General features: G+C 38.5%; 2 protein-coding genes across 2 annotated transcripts; both read right to left on the reverse strand.

Moving 5' to 3' along the window:
- Positions 1-69: 69 nt before the first annotated feature.
- LOC145491228 (uncharacterized) lies at positions 70-10,583 on the reverse strand. Its single transcript, XM_081470381.1, has 2 exons — positions 8,862-10,583; positions 70-5,495 (listed from the first exon to the last, which is right to left on the reverse strand). Exons 1-2 carry the CDS (start codon positions 8,987-8,989, stop codon positions 3,920-3,922), a joined length of 1,704 nt encoding a protein of 567 aa, XP_081326507.1. The 5' UTR covers positions 8,990-10,583; the 3' UTR covers positions 70-3,919.
- Positions 10,584-11,573: 990 nt separating this feature from the next.
- On the reverse strand, positions 11,574-16,916 carry LOC145491233 (protein ILRUN-like). The gene is made up of 6 exons (XM_081470386.1): positions 16,682-16,916; positions 16,542-16,551; positions 14,485-14,629; positions 14,061-14,258; positions 12,864-13,111; positions 11,574-12,198 (listed from the first exon to the last, which is right to left on the reverse strand). Exons 1-6 carry the CDS (start codon positions 16,834-16,836, stop codon positions 12,058-12,060), a joined length of 897 nt encoding a protein of 298 aa, XP_081326512.1. The 5' UTR covers positions 16,837-16,916; the 3' UTR covers positions 11,574-12,057.
- Positions 16,917-16,966: the final 50 nt, after the last annotated feature.

A 16,966-nucleotide genomic window follows, 5' to 3' on the forward strand; every position in this document is an offset into this window, starting at 1 on the left:
TCAGGTTTGGTATAAACTGTCTCATATTTAACACACTGAGTAAGATAATTTCTCTTCTTAGTTAAACTTCACCCAATGAAAACAAATTGGTCACTAACATAACGGGCTTTTCTAGTGACCAAATTTAAATGGAGAAATTGGCCGTAGGGGAAACACTTCCAAAACTAGAAACTAACTAAGAATAGGTCTGTTCTTGTTTATATCTTTGCCTACGGAATCAATTTAAAGATATGTAAAGAGACAACGTTATCAGGATTAGGTTGTCGCCTGCTGAGAACCACACTGAGCTAACGTTGCTTGGAAATCACGGTTAATCTGAATACAGTTTCCTTTTATTCCATGATGAGTTTAAATTTTCAAGTCCCGAGAACACACAATCTCCGCTGTAGGGAGGCCGTTAAGAATGATCATCAAGCAAAAGCTTCTCAACATCTCTTAATGGCAAAGCGTATACTCACACTAAAATCGTGTGCCACGACTCGGAAATCAGTTTTGCGCAAAAATAAGTTCACGCGAAAAAACGGGTTCCCGCAATCGTCGCAAAAACTTATACCAGTGGCGAAAAATTCTGGAAAACGCAATGATCCAACAAACTATTGACCAATATCAATAGTCCCAGTCGTGGCTAAAATATTTGAAGGGGTTGTGTATGACCAGTTACCCCACTATCTCACTGAAACTGTATTCTCTCTTGTTATCAATCTGGATCTCGTTCTCTACACTCTACGGTTACTGCGCTACTCGAAGCTATGGATAGTTGGGCCATGAATATTGATCTCGGTTTCGTCAATGCCGTTGTTTTTCTAGATTTAAAAAAGGCTTTCGACACCGTCGATCACAAACTTGTCTAATGAACGCACTCAAACTTGTCTAATGAACTCCTTTATGTCTACTCCAAAATTTGTCAAATGTGGTGTCCCCCAGGGAACAATTCTAGGACCTTTACTTTTTCTTTTATATATTAATGACCTGCTGGATTGTCCCTTTGTTTTTCACAACCTAGAATGTATGCATATGACACCAGCCTCACCTTCGCTAGCGTAGATTATAAACATACTGATGACTGTCTTAACTACGATTTAAACAGGGTATATAAATGGCTATCAGCCAATAAACTGACCTTGAATTTAACAAAAACTGAGTTCATGTTAGTTACGTCAAGACAGAAGTTATCAACATTTCCTAAAATTCCTAATTCTTTCAGTATAAATGACCATTCAGTGAAGCAAGTGTCACCTACGAAATATCTTGGTCTGCACATCGACCGAAATATGAACTGCATGTGGCAGTGGTCTCTCTGAAAAGCTTCAGAAACTCCAAAATCGGGCAGCCCGAATTTTAATGTGGGCCAATTATGACGCTAATATCGATGAATTGTTCCGGGCACTGGCTTGGCGTAAACTCACATATCAACTGGATTTTAATCAGCTGCTTTATGATGTAGAAATCTTTACATGGGATGACCCCTGAGTATCTGAGTTCTAAATTTGTGTTTCGAAACACATAACATCATATCGATGAAGGAATACTGAAAATAAATTGGCACTTACGCAGCCCCGCACCAATTATTTGAAGAAGAATTCTCTTACAGCGGAGCCAGGTTGTGAAACAGCCTATCCAGTGACCGTCGTGCAGGCAACATCTTTACGGATTTTAAACTTAACATACGTCACCACAGAATGAGTTTTAACACGGCATCCTTTTAACGCAGCTTTTAGTATGTAGTTTAGGTTAGTTGGATAATTAGTCGATCTTTTATCATTTTATAATCTTTGCTGAAGGATTTACCATGTATAAATATAAATAAAATACCATTACCATTACCGATATTATACATAAAACCAACACATGCAGAATCTTGGTGCGGTCCCATTTATTTAATTAAAACGTCTCTTTCGTTTAGAAACAAACCTCAAGGGGTATACATCAAGAGGTACCGTAGCCCTCGGCCCAATCAGCCAGATGTAGTTGTAATGGAGTGATTCTGAGTACCGTGTTTTACATCTCTTCATGTTGTTTCACTTGTCGATTGCAAGTAGTTTTCAATAAAAAAAAAACAAAACAAAACAAAAGGTCATAATCGAAGCAAACTCGACTTCCTTTGTGATAATCGCAAAAATTAATACCCAGCACTGAAGAAAGGATAGAAAGCAACTCCAAAAAACAGCCTTTCACAATCGCAAAAATTGCTTCCCGCAAAATACAAAAATTCGCCTATTGGCAAAATTAAGCTGCTGCAAAATTTTCGTGCCACACTGTAAGTCATTAGATGGAACAATTGAAAATGCCCGTGGGGTGGTTCCCTCTCAGTGCACCAGAAATGATCCCTCACAACTGTTCTTAGAACAACGTGAGATTAAACAAATATGAGCAATTTGCAAATATGAACTCGAGCCTTCGTACGAAGGAAAACAAAAACGAAAACAAAAACACCGTTCAATAGCCACGCCATCTTTAAATGAGCAATGCGCAATTGATCGGCCTTTATCGTTAACGAGAATTTCCAAAGCTAGGTTCGGAGGTGCTTCGCGACGGTTTGCGATGTTTTTGAACATTTCCCAAGCCTTCCGAAAGCCTTTCAGTCGATGGTCAACTTTTCCTCAGTAAAATGTAACGAGGCTCTTTGTTGGAGTGTGGTTCTTACGGTTAGTGGCCGATAGGTTGGCTATTTTACCGCCAACGGTAAATTACTTCTCATGCGGCTCACAGAAATCTTAAGGTGGATCACATCTGTTTCTCAAAGTTTTCAGTGCTCAATTAATTAATATCTCCAAATTGTATTAAAAAAATTCCCGTAAACCCTTCTCGCCCACTTTCAAGCAAGTTTTTTTTCGCAACTCATTCTTTCTAATGCTCACGACCAGCCCCTCCCCTCCACTCAACTCCCCTCGCTACCCCGTAAAAAAATAAACAGTCCCTAAACTCTTAAATAAACAAGTCTGAAGAAAGTTAAGTTCCAAAGAAGCCTCAGAATTGAAAACAAATGGTCAATGGCAATATTCAAACATAGCTGTAATATAATATAAAAATCTCAGATCAGATCGGAGGGGATAGACTGGATAATCTGTGAGTGAAACATTCCTCGACCCTGGCGAGAGATGAAAAATACTCTTCGGGATGGGGAGTGATAGCATTGTCTTCTCCCACATTTCGCGATTTCAAATCGTGTTGACGATTTCAGTGCGGAAAAGATAAGAGACTACTTTTAATATTTCCTAAATATTACATAAACAACGCGGATGAAAATTCAAAGCACTTTATTCTACACATTATAAACTTCAATCTATTGGACTGTGGGAATTTTGGACCTATTTCTAGTGCTGGCTTAAGGCAGCTTTATTACATATTTACATCTGAATGAGACTATATTGATGATTGATCCTGCCAGTACCCGGATGAACACCAAGTTTATTTGCTAGTGTTCATATCATCACCTCTCCTTGAATAATAATGACAGGAGCTTCGATAAATCAGCACTTTCAGCTTTTACTGAAGTAGCTTGTTATGACCAGAATTTGTTCATATCCTGGACTTTAAAACTCAAAACATACCAATAACTTCTTGTGAAAGAATTTTCAGGTTAGCTTATACAGTACCGTCTTCCACACTACAGCATTTTATTAATTATCTTACGCTCTTTGAAATTTAAGTTGTATTTTTCTTCACGGGCAATTTGGTCTGGGTTCATATAATTTTAAAAACGGTAGCACGCAAAATCAAACTATCTTTCAGGATTTGTTTAAAGTTTGCTACAAAGCTCTTTACCGCGTAATCAACTAAAATAGTAAATGATCTAAATCTCAAATAACCCGTATTATTTCATCCTTAGGATTTTAAATTCGTTCTTAAATTGTTTCGTTTACTTTTTAGTGGCATTGAACTTAGGATGATATAACTGCCACACCTGATCATTGAGGTCTTATTGCGGATGAACAGAATTCGACTCCAGTCCATTTTGATCGAACACAGCTCGGTTACTCGTCACAGATTGCATCCCCATTAAGTTGCCCTGGTCGGCATTACTGACTGGTGTTTGTTGAACCATTTCTCCGCTGTCGATGCGCTCTCTTGTTCCCTTGACAACGCCCGAAACTCCTGAGAAATCTTCGTCATCCACCATCTTGTGTGCCTCTTTAATCAACTCGCCCTTTTCAATCTGCTGCGTCGTTTGCTTGGCACGGCCGGACACACTTGAAAAATCTTCCTCGTCAACCATTTTAGGCGCGTGTTTCATTAATTCTCCTTTTTCTATTTGCTGAGTTGTTTGTTTTGTGACTCCTTGAGTCACACCAAAGTCCTCAGTTTCAACCATCTTCGGTGCTTGTTTGATGAGAGCACCCGACTCAATTTCTCGAGTGGTTTCCTGGGTACGGCCATGAACTGCTGTGAAATCTTCATCTGAAATGGTTCTTTTGGTTTCTATATGAGGCGCACCTTCCTTCTCGTAGCTTGACTTCACCGCTAGGGCTACACCGCGGGCAGCTTCCAGATCCTCCCGCTCGCTATCCATGGTTCGTCTTCTCGGACCTTGGTTCTGGGCTGCTTCCTGGAACTGTTTCAGTTGCTCCTTGGTTGATCCAGGTGTCACAATAGGTTCCTCCCGCTCCACAGTCTTCTGGTCTTCAAATTCTCCCTTTTCGAACCGACTTCTGGTTGCCAAAGCCTTGCCAGGGTTAAGAGCCTCGTCCTCGACTTGTGATTTCTCATAGCCTTTGGCAGCAGCTGCTTTTAGTGCTTCTTTAGTTGCGTGAGCAACGCCAGATGGAGGAAGTTCTTCCTTCCAAGAATCCTGAATATTTGACTCGGCGTGAATAACTTTATCCTGCTCAAACATTTGCCTGACCCCACGAGTGCTGCCGGGGGGCGGAAGGGCATCTTCCTCGTCCTGAGACTGATTCTTTCGTGATGAAACCTCCACGCTCTGCATGTACATCGCTGTCCGGGCTTTAGCCTCGCCTTTGTCTGGTTCATAACTCAAGCGCCTTTGTGCCTTGCCTTCATCGTCGTTTCTTTGCTCAAATCTACGCCGCACGGAAGACGCAGCACCGGCTGAAGGCATTTCCTCGGAGTTGTTCGTCTCGCGTACGTGCCTATCTTCGGCGCGGATAACTTGACCAGATTCGATGCTTGCACGTGTTTTAGATGCAATTCCTGTGGCAGGTAAGTATTCCTCTTCTTCATCTTCCTTCTTGCTATCTACGTTGCGCGCCGTTCCTTTCTCGAATGCTTCTCTGTTCGAGGCGGCTATTCCACCTTGGATCTCATCAAGGCCCTCAAGTTCTCGCTGCTGTGAAGGAGTTTTTGAAGCTTGGTTTTCTTGGTACCTCTTCATACTTGCTTTAGTGACACCAGACAGTATTTGCAAATCAACCGGCGTTTCTTTTTCCGCTTCTTGAGGCTGAGATTCAAAAAGGTCCTTAGCTCGTCTCGCACTTCCACTTTTTGGTAGTTCTTCCTCTGCAATCTTTCCCCTTTCACGTTCCAGCTCCCGCTCCCTTTGAAGGTAGGAAAGACGGAGGGCACTTCAAGTAAGTTACACGAAATATGATTTGACTAAAGGAAAACTTAGACAACACATTTTTCAACAGTGATTGGGGGAATTTACATGTAATAATCATTTAAATTGATTTTTCTACTGCTTAATTTATTCCTAAGGAAAGAGAGAGAGAAAGATTAAATGTAGAAAATGACAGCAAATGGCAGGAGCTCAAAACTCACTAATTTTCCACAAATAATCACGTTTCTGAACGTGTTGACACTGATGGAAAGTGAAAAAATCAACTTTTTTACGTAAGTTCACTAAGCTTTGCTCCGATAATCCGGCAATGAGTTTTTCAACCAATACTTCAGATATTACAGAAGTCTACATCCTGTTTGCCAGACAGTTGCCGGCTTTATTCGCCAAAACTTGCATAATAACCGCATCAAATCGACAAAATGTACGCCCAAAGGCGAGGCGTATTCGCAGTCAAAACTTAAATTCGAGGAAAAGAATCATACTCGAAGATTTTTATCGTCGGTGTAAGTGCAGCGACAATCGACGCGACAGTGGAGTTGAGTAGTGTTCTGTCATACGTATTATAAACATTTCTCAACCAAGAGTTCTATCCTTGGTTTAATTAAGAAAAGAGCCAAAAAATTGAAAAAGATGCTTTCATTTTTCACTTTAATACACAATGCTCTTCTGTTATATGAAAGAAACAGATTCTATCCCTTTAGGCCTGACGATGGTTCGTTTGTAGCGAGAAGTTTCTACATTGTCGCTTTTTATTAAAGACGCGTTACCGAATTTGAGCTTTGTACTATTAAGCGACCACAGATACAGTAGAAGACGGATTATCGCTCGAGAAGACCAAAAACTGGTTTGCAACTACATCAAAAGCAACTGGCAGTAACACATACCTCAGCAGTGAAGCGAAATTAACCGGTTGATTAGAATACTCAACTGAAATCACTCTAGCAGGCGCGACGTGGTGGTGAATTCTAATGAACTACGATAGCAGCATTTGGCCACCTTGACTTTCGTATCGCTTTAAGTGATAGCCAGCAAAACAACAATAAATCAACCAATACCATCACGCCATTCATAAAACAGCTTATTAAGGCACGACTTAATGGCAAAGTGCTTTCCAGTCTTTCCTCGCAGTTCGCAACAAAGGGTAAATGAAAGATTAAAGAAATACTGAACTAAAGGAAGCAGGTGACGGGAGATAATGTAATAAAGTTATCAATGAAACACCACGCGAGATCCACCGTGTAATGCTCGACATTGTATCCCGGCCCTTTCGTTTTGTTCTTTGTATATTCCAGTGTTTCACGCCGTTGTTTGGCGAGTTTTCAACCATACAATAAAATGTCCTAATGACTTACACATGGAAGACTTATTAATAAAAAAATTCCCGCTTTGCGGGAATATCTTTTAAGATTTTTTGTTAAAAAATAAACTTGTCGTTCCAAATCAAAGAAATGGAAAATGGCCACTCAAGAATCTAGTTGTTGATTTACTGCCTGGTAAGTGTGTTCCTTCCTAATCCACCTCTTACAGTTCCGTAGTAATTCCTGGAGACCTGCGATTTTTCCCATCGCCTTTGTTGGCATTCGCCCCCACTGGCTGTCACGCTACAATTTCAAAGCGTGACAGGTTTCCATTCCGAGAACTCTTTTCCTCTCCTCACTGAAATCGTTCTATAATGTACTAAACGGGAATTTTCTTGACTGTTTAACTTTAAGACAAAACGTATGTTATTCTTCTCTACAAAAACATATAAATTTCAATTACAGTTCAACATATTTTCTTAACAATTATTATTATTTGGAGCTAAATTGACAGTCGATAAACCTTCCGATTTTGCGGTTCTTAGGAGTTTTGGCCGTAGAAAAGCCATTTAAACAACCATGTTCAGATATTGAGGGCTGAAAACGTTCTGGACGTGTTTTACAGCGGTGAAAGGACTCCTCAGTTCGAAAAATATAGAAAGCTGGGCTTGTTACTGACAAACTTGCAAGGCTTGTATGAACTAAAGCTGGGTTTCGGAGACAAGTCCTATTTATATATGGAGACTGTGAAGTGACAAGATCCCTCATCTTCCCATGACAGATGACCTCAACGATTTGAAAATAACATGCTATACTGTTATCTCCAGTATATTGCCTCGGCTTGTCTATGTGACAATTCTACTTTGGAGATCAAGATTAAAACTGTGTTACAGAAAACGTGCGATACTGTAAAATTTAAAAAAAATCGTTCGATAATGTTGGACATGACGCCTTTTCTTTCATCAGAAATCTTAAGAATTCCGACCTTTCACCGACACTTGGCAAAATATCTGTGCGATTCAAGATGTTTCCTCTTTTGACATCTATCGCTTGAAGAGAGAAGAGGATTTTGAAAGACTAACAAACATTTTTCATCTTCCTTCCCATATGCTACCCCAAATTACCATATTTGCTTAATTTTGACATGAGATTCATTCAAGTGCTTGCTTCGTCTCGACCTTCGATAGTAGTGTTCTCAGAACAAAGCAAGCTGTGGTAATCAGATGTTAGCGTTATTCATCGAAATATCGTAGACCCAGATAAATCAGCTGGGCGCGAGAGTTTTTATTGGCTGTGATCCATGTCTGTGTTATTGCGTGACGATTCTCCGCGCGTAAATTAACATCTGTCAAAACTCAAGAAAGTCAGCTTTTTCCTATGAAGGTAAAGGTCATTTTTGTTGTAAGAACACCGCGATATAATTTTACGACGTGTGCTTCAGTATAAAGTTCCAGAACCTTCTCAGCCAGTAGCCTTGGCAAGTTTTTGGGTCGTTTACTTACAAAGTTGTCACAAAAACCACGTTGTTTGGCAGTATATATGACACAGTCGTCCAAACATTTTCCTAGTCTGTTTGCACAGAAGACATATTTCTGCATCCAGTTTGGGCCATAGTAAACACGTACAAATACAGTGAAAGCCAGGATAATTAGCTTAATGTATATAATTCCAGTTAAGAAAAGCTATAAACAAGATCCTCGCCATCTCAATCGGTTGTTTTAGGGACACGACTTAATGTATGAAGTTCCCGACAAGGACTAAATTTAACTCTATAAACAAAAGCACAAAAGTTACCGATTTAGGCAATATCCAATCGACTAAACATCGACGCAAATGAGATAGCCATAGAAATATAACAAACTGCAGTAATATTCAGTTCTGAAGAGAAATTGTTCATGATAAGAATGGACGATCGCTCAAACAAACTTGTAGTGCGGTCAGCATTTTATTATGTCAACATCACAGGCATCAATTTGCAAATTTTACCACTGATACCTCAGAAAGATCGCGATGTTTCGGTGGAACCGAATAACATTTCACCGTACCTTCTTTCGCGTTCAATCTCTTCTTGATCGACTTCTTCCCAATAACTCGCACTCCTTTCTACATCCTCTCCATCACGGAGTACGCTTCCCTCCTCTGACAACTCTGCATCACCGTTGACTGGATCCATAATTTTTTTCTCACAGCTAGATTGAGACCGTCTGACTCGTGCAGTGCTGATCCGAGTTAAAATGCCAAGAACGTCAAGGCTCTTATGCTGCAGTGCCTATACAAACACGCCCAGATAAAAGCTGACACGCATACTTGAAGAATGCTTTGTTGTTGATGATCCGCTTGCCTGATCTAGCCAATAGGAACGCTCAGATATGTAACAGCCGATTTCCTTACACTGGCTTGTTTTGGTCAAGTAGGACGTAGAAAATACGACACAAGCGACATGATGTCATTTCAAGTCAAGTTTTCTTTTGTGATTTCTAAATCTAGATCAAGTTAATTGCCACGCTAGCCTCGAAATGAATGTAAGAAGAGAAGTATTCATAGCAATCTAAAGAATCTAGTTTCTTTGTCTTAAAACTTTCTTCGGAACCCAAACATTGCCAAGGCAAACAGATCAGCAGAGTCAATTTATTCATTGACAATTATGAACATGAAATCTACGGGATTTAAGCCAGGAAGTCTTTCTTTAGCTAGGAATGAGAACGACGTTATGCTTTGGACCTTCATATTCTGTCATGTTTTTCTCCGCTTATATTAGGCAGCAACTCTGGTAAAATCCAAGGTCACACGCTTACAATACCAACTATGCTTGTCACGCAAACATGTCCTTTAAATTTGATCGATTAGTTGTCTTCGTATTTTAGCTCGACTAAAAATATTGTCCTTTTCTGGGCATTGTTTAATTCTAAGATCAGCGACCGCAGCAGCTTGCTACGAGGTAACAAAAATATGTAAACTGTTTACCGACCAAGAGAGGCATGTTGCCACAATTTTCAACAACCACAAAAGACTAAGCAAGGTATTAAGTGACGCTGCGATGAAAACAAAACTCGCTAAAGGAGTTTCGTGTAAAAGCTTTCGCTTTATCCCAAGGCGATAAGTTTAAAATATCTGGCTTAAGTACCTTGGACATAGAAGCAGCAGGCTTCCAGGGAAAATGAATAAACTAATGGTCATTGACGGGTTAAACGTCTATATGAAAGAACCGAGAAAAATTCCAACTTGGTGCCAACTGGTACATGTTTATCAGTGATAAGATGTCTGCAGTGTTATAGCTCTAAGGTTTCTTCTCCTGAACGTCACAGCTGACCAGAGTTAAGTCAAATCTGATCTGCAGGCCTGCAATTTTTTAATAATTTATTCTTTGATTCAGTATTTAGACCCCGTCCATACGTATCCGGATATTTTTGAATCCGCAACTTTTTCTTTCCGGATTCAAAAATTTTCCCGTCCACACGTAGCGTATTCAAATCGAATTCGCCTGTCCACACGCATCCGATGGTGATTCACTGTAGAGAAACTGGGCCTTCACGTCGTGCGGCCATATTGGTTTATTGTTCGGTAAGAGACTGGACACGATTTTGCTACGTCATCGGATCCGAAAATATCGGGATTCACCGTCCAAACGTTATCGGATTTGTTGCAGATTTATTTTTTTCCACACTGGAGAGCGGATTAAAAAATATCCGGGTTCACTGATATTCGTCGGATGCGTGTGGACGGAAGCCATATCCGGAAAGAAAAAGTTGCGGATTAAAAAATATCCGGATACGTGTGGACAGGGCCCTAGTCAAAACATCTCAAGTATGATAACCAAAAGAAACATAACTTTAAGTAGAGAAATTGCTTTTAAACAAAGAGAAGGAATAAAGTCAAAAAGCGAAAGAAAAGCAGTTAAGATTTCATTTTCATATACTTTATTTATTTTTTCCCCTAAAGTTTAAATCCTCCTCGAGAAGGCGGCCCATGTAACATTTCCTCAAAAAAAGCGAAAGCATGGCTAGACCAGTGCACTCATGAACGGTTGAAAAACAACACTTCACTTGCACATTCAAGGATTTTATTCCAGAAATAATCCTTCTAGCCAGCTGTCCACTTATCTAGAAGGTTGAAAAACGGCTCATTAAATGACTTTGGAAAAAAAAAGTGGCGTGGTTGCCTTCTCGTGCAACTAACACGTAGTTTGGTTCACGTGATGTTTCGTACTTCACTGATTTGCTTGGTAGATTTTTAGTCTCATACCTTCCGGTAGGCAGTGAAACAGTTGACCTCATTCCAACTTATCTAAACACACATTTCAAAATGAAATGCATGTGCTTTTGGAAGGGCTATCAGAAGGAGAAAACATATTTCATGAGGTCATGATTACTTCAGAATATATGAGGGCAAAGTACATGTAAGAATGAACTACAAGTACAAGTAAGGTCACTGCTGTAAATTAAAATTAACCAGCTGCTTGACTTAGCAAGAAATTTCTTGATCATTCTTAAAGGTGCCATAGAATTCAGGATGATCAAATAACATTAATTTTACGCAGTACAATGTAACATGGAAGAAACAACAAAATGCCATTAAAATGAATGCAATCCAGAAGAAAGCCTATAATAAAATTGACAAAAGGAACATACAACAAACTTATGAATTGTCAAAGTTTGGCTAAGATGGACACAGAACTATAGAATGTTAGAAACCGTCTTTTACAGAGTATTACAGATACTAGAGCATTCATGATTAGTGAACAATTAACTGTTTTTCCCAAAGTTTGATACATGTATTTTTTAGCAATGTCTGACAATTAGCCAAGAGTGAGGAAAGATACATACGTGATGGCATTCCACAATCCACTCCAAACGTTCACAATGGATAAAACAATGCATACTTAGTGCACCATAAATAACGAATCCACTCAATAACTGAGTAAAAAATAAATTGCCTCTTGAAAAATTAATACTTTAAGCATTATTCACATTCATGACATCCTCAGACAATATGTGGAGACCTGATAAATCTGCATCATTATTTTATAATACAATTTTTAGTCCATATGTGCAACTTTAAAAATCTAATCTACATTAATATTAAGGTGGCTTACGACCTCCATGTGATTCGTTCCACCAGCAATTTCTGCTTCAAGTCAGCCTAATGTGAAAAATCACTTTGACTCCTCTTTGACAGCACATCAAAGCTGTAAAGCAGGGTGCATTTTACTCAATAGAATTACAAACTGTGGCACTAAATGCATCATGAGTGATCAGGGTCTGAATCTTGTAAAAGTGATGCATCTCTTAACTGATTTACTAAACTCTCCTCTTCTTTGCTATTTAATGTTGAACCAACTTGTATGCTAGGACTAATAAGAGGCTCTAAATGATCTCCATTGACCTGTAGAGAAACAAAGAAGAAACAAGGCAACGTTTGTGAGAAAAATAGTCTTAAATACCTTATGGCAATAGAGTAAGTACATTGTACAACGTCATCAGGTTAAAAAGCAGACAAGCATGGGAACTGTTTTGTATTACAGAGTTAATAGAGTTCTAACAAACAGAACTCTCAAACGGAGTGCGGTGACATGTCTGGCAAGTGAATCATGGCAAAACATTCTCCTGTCTGGTTTAGAATAGCTTGGTCAAGAGCCCTTCCTTGGTCTTCGGTTGGTGATGCTGGTACATTTGCACATGAAGAGTTCTTAGTCAACATTACTCAGACTTTCATTTAGAAAGAGGCAAAGAACGTTATGATTAATGCACTCCATTCCAATTTGAAAAATGAACCAGGATTTGAGTGGAGTCACTTCCAATCTTCTTTGGTTACATTATTTTATACTTTTTCTTCACAGCAACTAGCATCCCTTGCAGATTGATCCAAATAAATCTGACAAATACTGAAGTGTACTAACATCCAATTCATAAGTAGGAGAAACAATATTCTGATCACTTCATATAAACCTACAGTCTGTACAATGAATACTGTTATACATGGAGCACAGACTGGTATGCCCATAGGCTTAACAAATTCAAGTTTCATTCTCCATTATTATCTGTACTTACCATGGAATTAAAAAGTGATCTCCTAGCTGGTGAAATGTGTAAGACTCCATTAGCAGGACTGTTATGGGGAACAGAATAAATAGGTTGTGGAGAGGTTCCAATGGGAGTTGAAAGTCCAAAGGGATTAGCAGAGGGTGATGCAGGATTAGATCCTGGATATGAGTTCATTTCTCTTCCTAAGGTAGACAACTGCTGTGTCAGTCCTAAAAGTCCTCCTTCATCTACACACAGAATAACCCATATAACATCTGCAAAAAATTAACAGCACAATTTTTAAGATCATCATTGCAACCAAAGTAAACTTTAAAGTAACAGTAGCGTGGATTATTTCTTTGTTGATACAGTCGACCCTCCCATAAGCCACCATCCAAAATGTCAAGCCCAAGTGGTTGCTTATGCGAGGTGGTTGCTTACAAGAGCTAATAGACCATACTGGGTCAAAATTTTACCTCATTAGCATATGGTAAGAGCAGAGACTCGCCCATGTTTTATTCAAGTGAAAAGTTAATCTAGAGAAAACTCTGGTACTTCCCACTGAAACAATTCTGTCTCTTGTACTACCCAGGAATGGGTTAATGTTACAACAACTTATTATCCAATTTTCATTCTATTATCTGTCAAGTGGTCGCTTACGGGAGGTTGAAAAGAAAAGAAAATGTCACACTTTAAGTTCTAAAAGCGGTTGTGGTCACTTATGAGAGGTGGTCGCCTACAAGAGGTTCCAAATACATGTATGGTGATTTGACTCCGAAACTTTTGGTACTTTCAATTGGAAAACTGGTGGCTGAGGAGAGGTGGTTGCTTACGAAAGGCAGTCACAACTGGAGGTTTGATTGTACCCATATTTGCAATGAAACAAAAGCATAAAAAGTGGCTTTAGTTCAAAGTTGAGCTAAGAAATGTTGAGCTTGACTGAGCCAAAATTTGTTGACCAAGGCTTCACTTCTACCAGGTAAAGTATATCTTAAATTTGTGATGCATTTCAATTTGCCAATTTTGGTCACTTTTCCTTACGTAGCCTCTGGTTCTGTTACTAATGACTATAGTTTCTACGTGTACATTAGTTAAAATTAACAAACTATAAAGACAAGTTTGCAGACTTGACAAAAAAGAATATACATGTAGCATGAACAAACCATGGCAAGGAGAGAAAGACACTGAATAGATTCATTTAACAGAACCATAAAATTTACTCACCCCCAAAATATTGTCCTGATGGCAGGCACATACGCCACTGCCCCTGATACATGCCTGGTTTCCCAGGTGAAATCATGTTGACACTTAGATCGTAATATTCACCAGCATCCAAAGGTTTAACAGACACCAAATTTACAGGACCCAGCTGATCTCCAGCTGTGTATTTTAAAAACACTCCAGATGGCCAAGCAGTATTTCCTAAAGACAAACATAAAGTTGTGTTAAACAGTTTATTTACTGTCCAAATATCTATCTATTCCACCTAACAACGCCATTCATGGACCCTGAACTGTTTTCTATTACTTTCTGATTAACAACAGTGTATGTCGGATGACAAAAACTAACCACCATATAAAATGACATTTGACTTGCAGGATGATCTCAAACTCCACAATTTGTGAATAAATTCTCTAATTATGTTTACCATTATTCTGAATTCTCCAGGTTTTCACAAAGCTTGTATTTGGTTGAACTGATTCCCCTTCTCCTATTGTCACATCTCGGATAAAAGACATAGTTGGAAGCTTGTCCTGAGAACCATTGAAATCATAATATGCGCCTACTGCTGCCTACAAACACAACAAAGGTTGATTGAATATATGTAATAAATCATTTTGAATTCACACCTTTATAGTATCTTTCAAAGTATTCTACACGGTTCTATTAAATTTGAACAATCAAAAAGTCAGATGAGTAATGTTAAAGTTGAGATCAGGATAGGAGTATTGAACACTACATTGTTGAGGAGTTGAACACAATTTTCAAATTAAATACTGTTAGCCTTCATTAGGCAATGAGTTCCTTGTTTTCAAGTCACTATTTGAACCCTGTTGGTTTCTTGTGATTGCTACATTTTGATCCTCATACTACTCTGACCATTAGATGTCATTTCCTCATAAGTTCACTTTGTTACTGACTGGCTGTTGTGCTACTTGATATTTGGTATCCATGCTTCAGGAATTTCTTCATGATTAGGACACCTTAAGTGGATGGCCTCTTTAACCCTATGAGTGTCAGTACCAGTTAGGATCATTTCACTGAATTAATAAACTCTATCTTGTTTGAAATACGAAAGCTGACCTTTCAAGCTGTAGGGTCAAAGAGGCTATCTCCATGTTGCCATGCCAACATTGACCCCAACCCCAATCCCACCCCAACATATACTTCTGAAAATACAATTAGTAAAAGAAGAGAGATTAAAAAATACTCTTATAATATGCACAGACGTGGCATGCATATATTTTCCGTTAATTTTGTGAGAATCGTTTCTGTAATCTGGCTATAACATAAACACATGGGTTGGTTCAAAATTACAATTTGCCATTTTCCTTTGTTTCATCTACTGTAGATATGAAAGGAAATGTATGTTTTTATATATGTTATCATATATTACCACACACTAGAACAAATTAACATGCCAAATTGTACCACACAAAATGAACTACAATATATAATACAATGTACAGCTATGATACATGAACATAATTCAGCTACGAAATTGAACTTTTATGAATAATGAAAGCAAAGCAATTTTCTTGTCATGTAAGCTTATATTATAATATAATATAGATAGGACCCTGCACGAGCTCTGATTGCCCAAAAACCTATGTTTTATCAGAGTATAAAACATAGAACAAGCGTGTTTTATTGTTTTTCGCCACATTACCTCGAGTCAATATTTTTGTTAGAGATGGCGAAAAACATTTTATTTGTTACATGTAGCACTCTTGTGGTATTAAATTGCATCAGTTTGTTGATCTGTGCACTTTGTTGTTTCTACTCTACCTGTATATCATAAAGCAAATGAAGAAGCCTAAGCCCTGTCTTACACTGTGATAAAACACTCCGGACATTTAATAACACTCGAGAAAGGTAGAAAACACTCACCTACAGCTCATGTTTTATCTTTTCTTTCTTTCTTTCTTTTTTTTTTCTTTTTTTCGTGTTTTCTACATTTCCCTCGTGTTCTCAAATGCCCATCATGGTTTATCACAGTGTAATACATGGCTTAGGCTTCTTTATTTGTTAAATAAAACCATGAATCAGTTATATTAAGTTCATGATTTTTGTATATGTACACAGTATTGTAAATTGACAATTAAATGAGCACGCACACAACATGTATGTTATAAAAGATGTCTCCCTACTGTCAAAAGATCCAAATACCCGTTGCAAGCCCACATAACACTAGCCAAGGTAAATGACGCGGTTGGTTGATGGTTGATGGTTGATATTAGATCACAAAATAATTATTTAAAGTTAGCTGTTACATGTACGGTACTAGTATTTAGAGGAGACAAAAACCTGGACATAAGCTTAATACATTACAAGCCAGTTTAGCCAAAAGTTAACACCCCAACTGAACTGAAAGTCTTCATTCTAAGCCAATTGCAATATTTTATGTATCGTGAATATCAACATGTAAGTTCAAGTATTAAAGTTTATTGAACTGAAGTGGAGTTTAATTTACATAAAGCTTACCTGGAGGTTCCTTGACACGAACATGGCGGAAAAAACAAAATCTCACATTAGCTACTCTTTCTGCAAATTATAATATCCACAAGAATATAACCTCACTCGCTAGAAAATAAATATAAACTTAAGTTAGAATTTAGAATTACCAGTTCGTCATGTCTAAGAAGAAAGCACATCCTGTCGGGTTGAGTTGAAAATCCAGTAATCTTTGAAGTTCACTTATAAGGACATCGTGATCAGTCGTTCCCAGACAACTAAATTTCGTCAACAAATCGCCATCTAACTCGCAGTCTACGTCCATTTTAAGTCTTCTAATTCTCTAAGAATGTCATAAATTTGATTCTAAACAACGCATTTCAAAAGCTCCGAACGGCCAAAGCCAAGCATGATGACGTCATACATTTTAGTAGTAATCCCTGACCACGAATACT

The sequence above is a fragment of the Orbicella franksi genome, chromosome 6 (genome assembly GCF_964199315.1).
Source record: "Orbicella franksi chromosome 6, jaOrbFran1.1, whole genome shotgun sequence".
Lineage (NCBI taxonomy): Eukaryota > Metazoa > Cnidaria > Anthozoa > Scleractinia > Merulinidae > Orbicella > Orbicella franksi.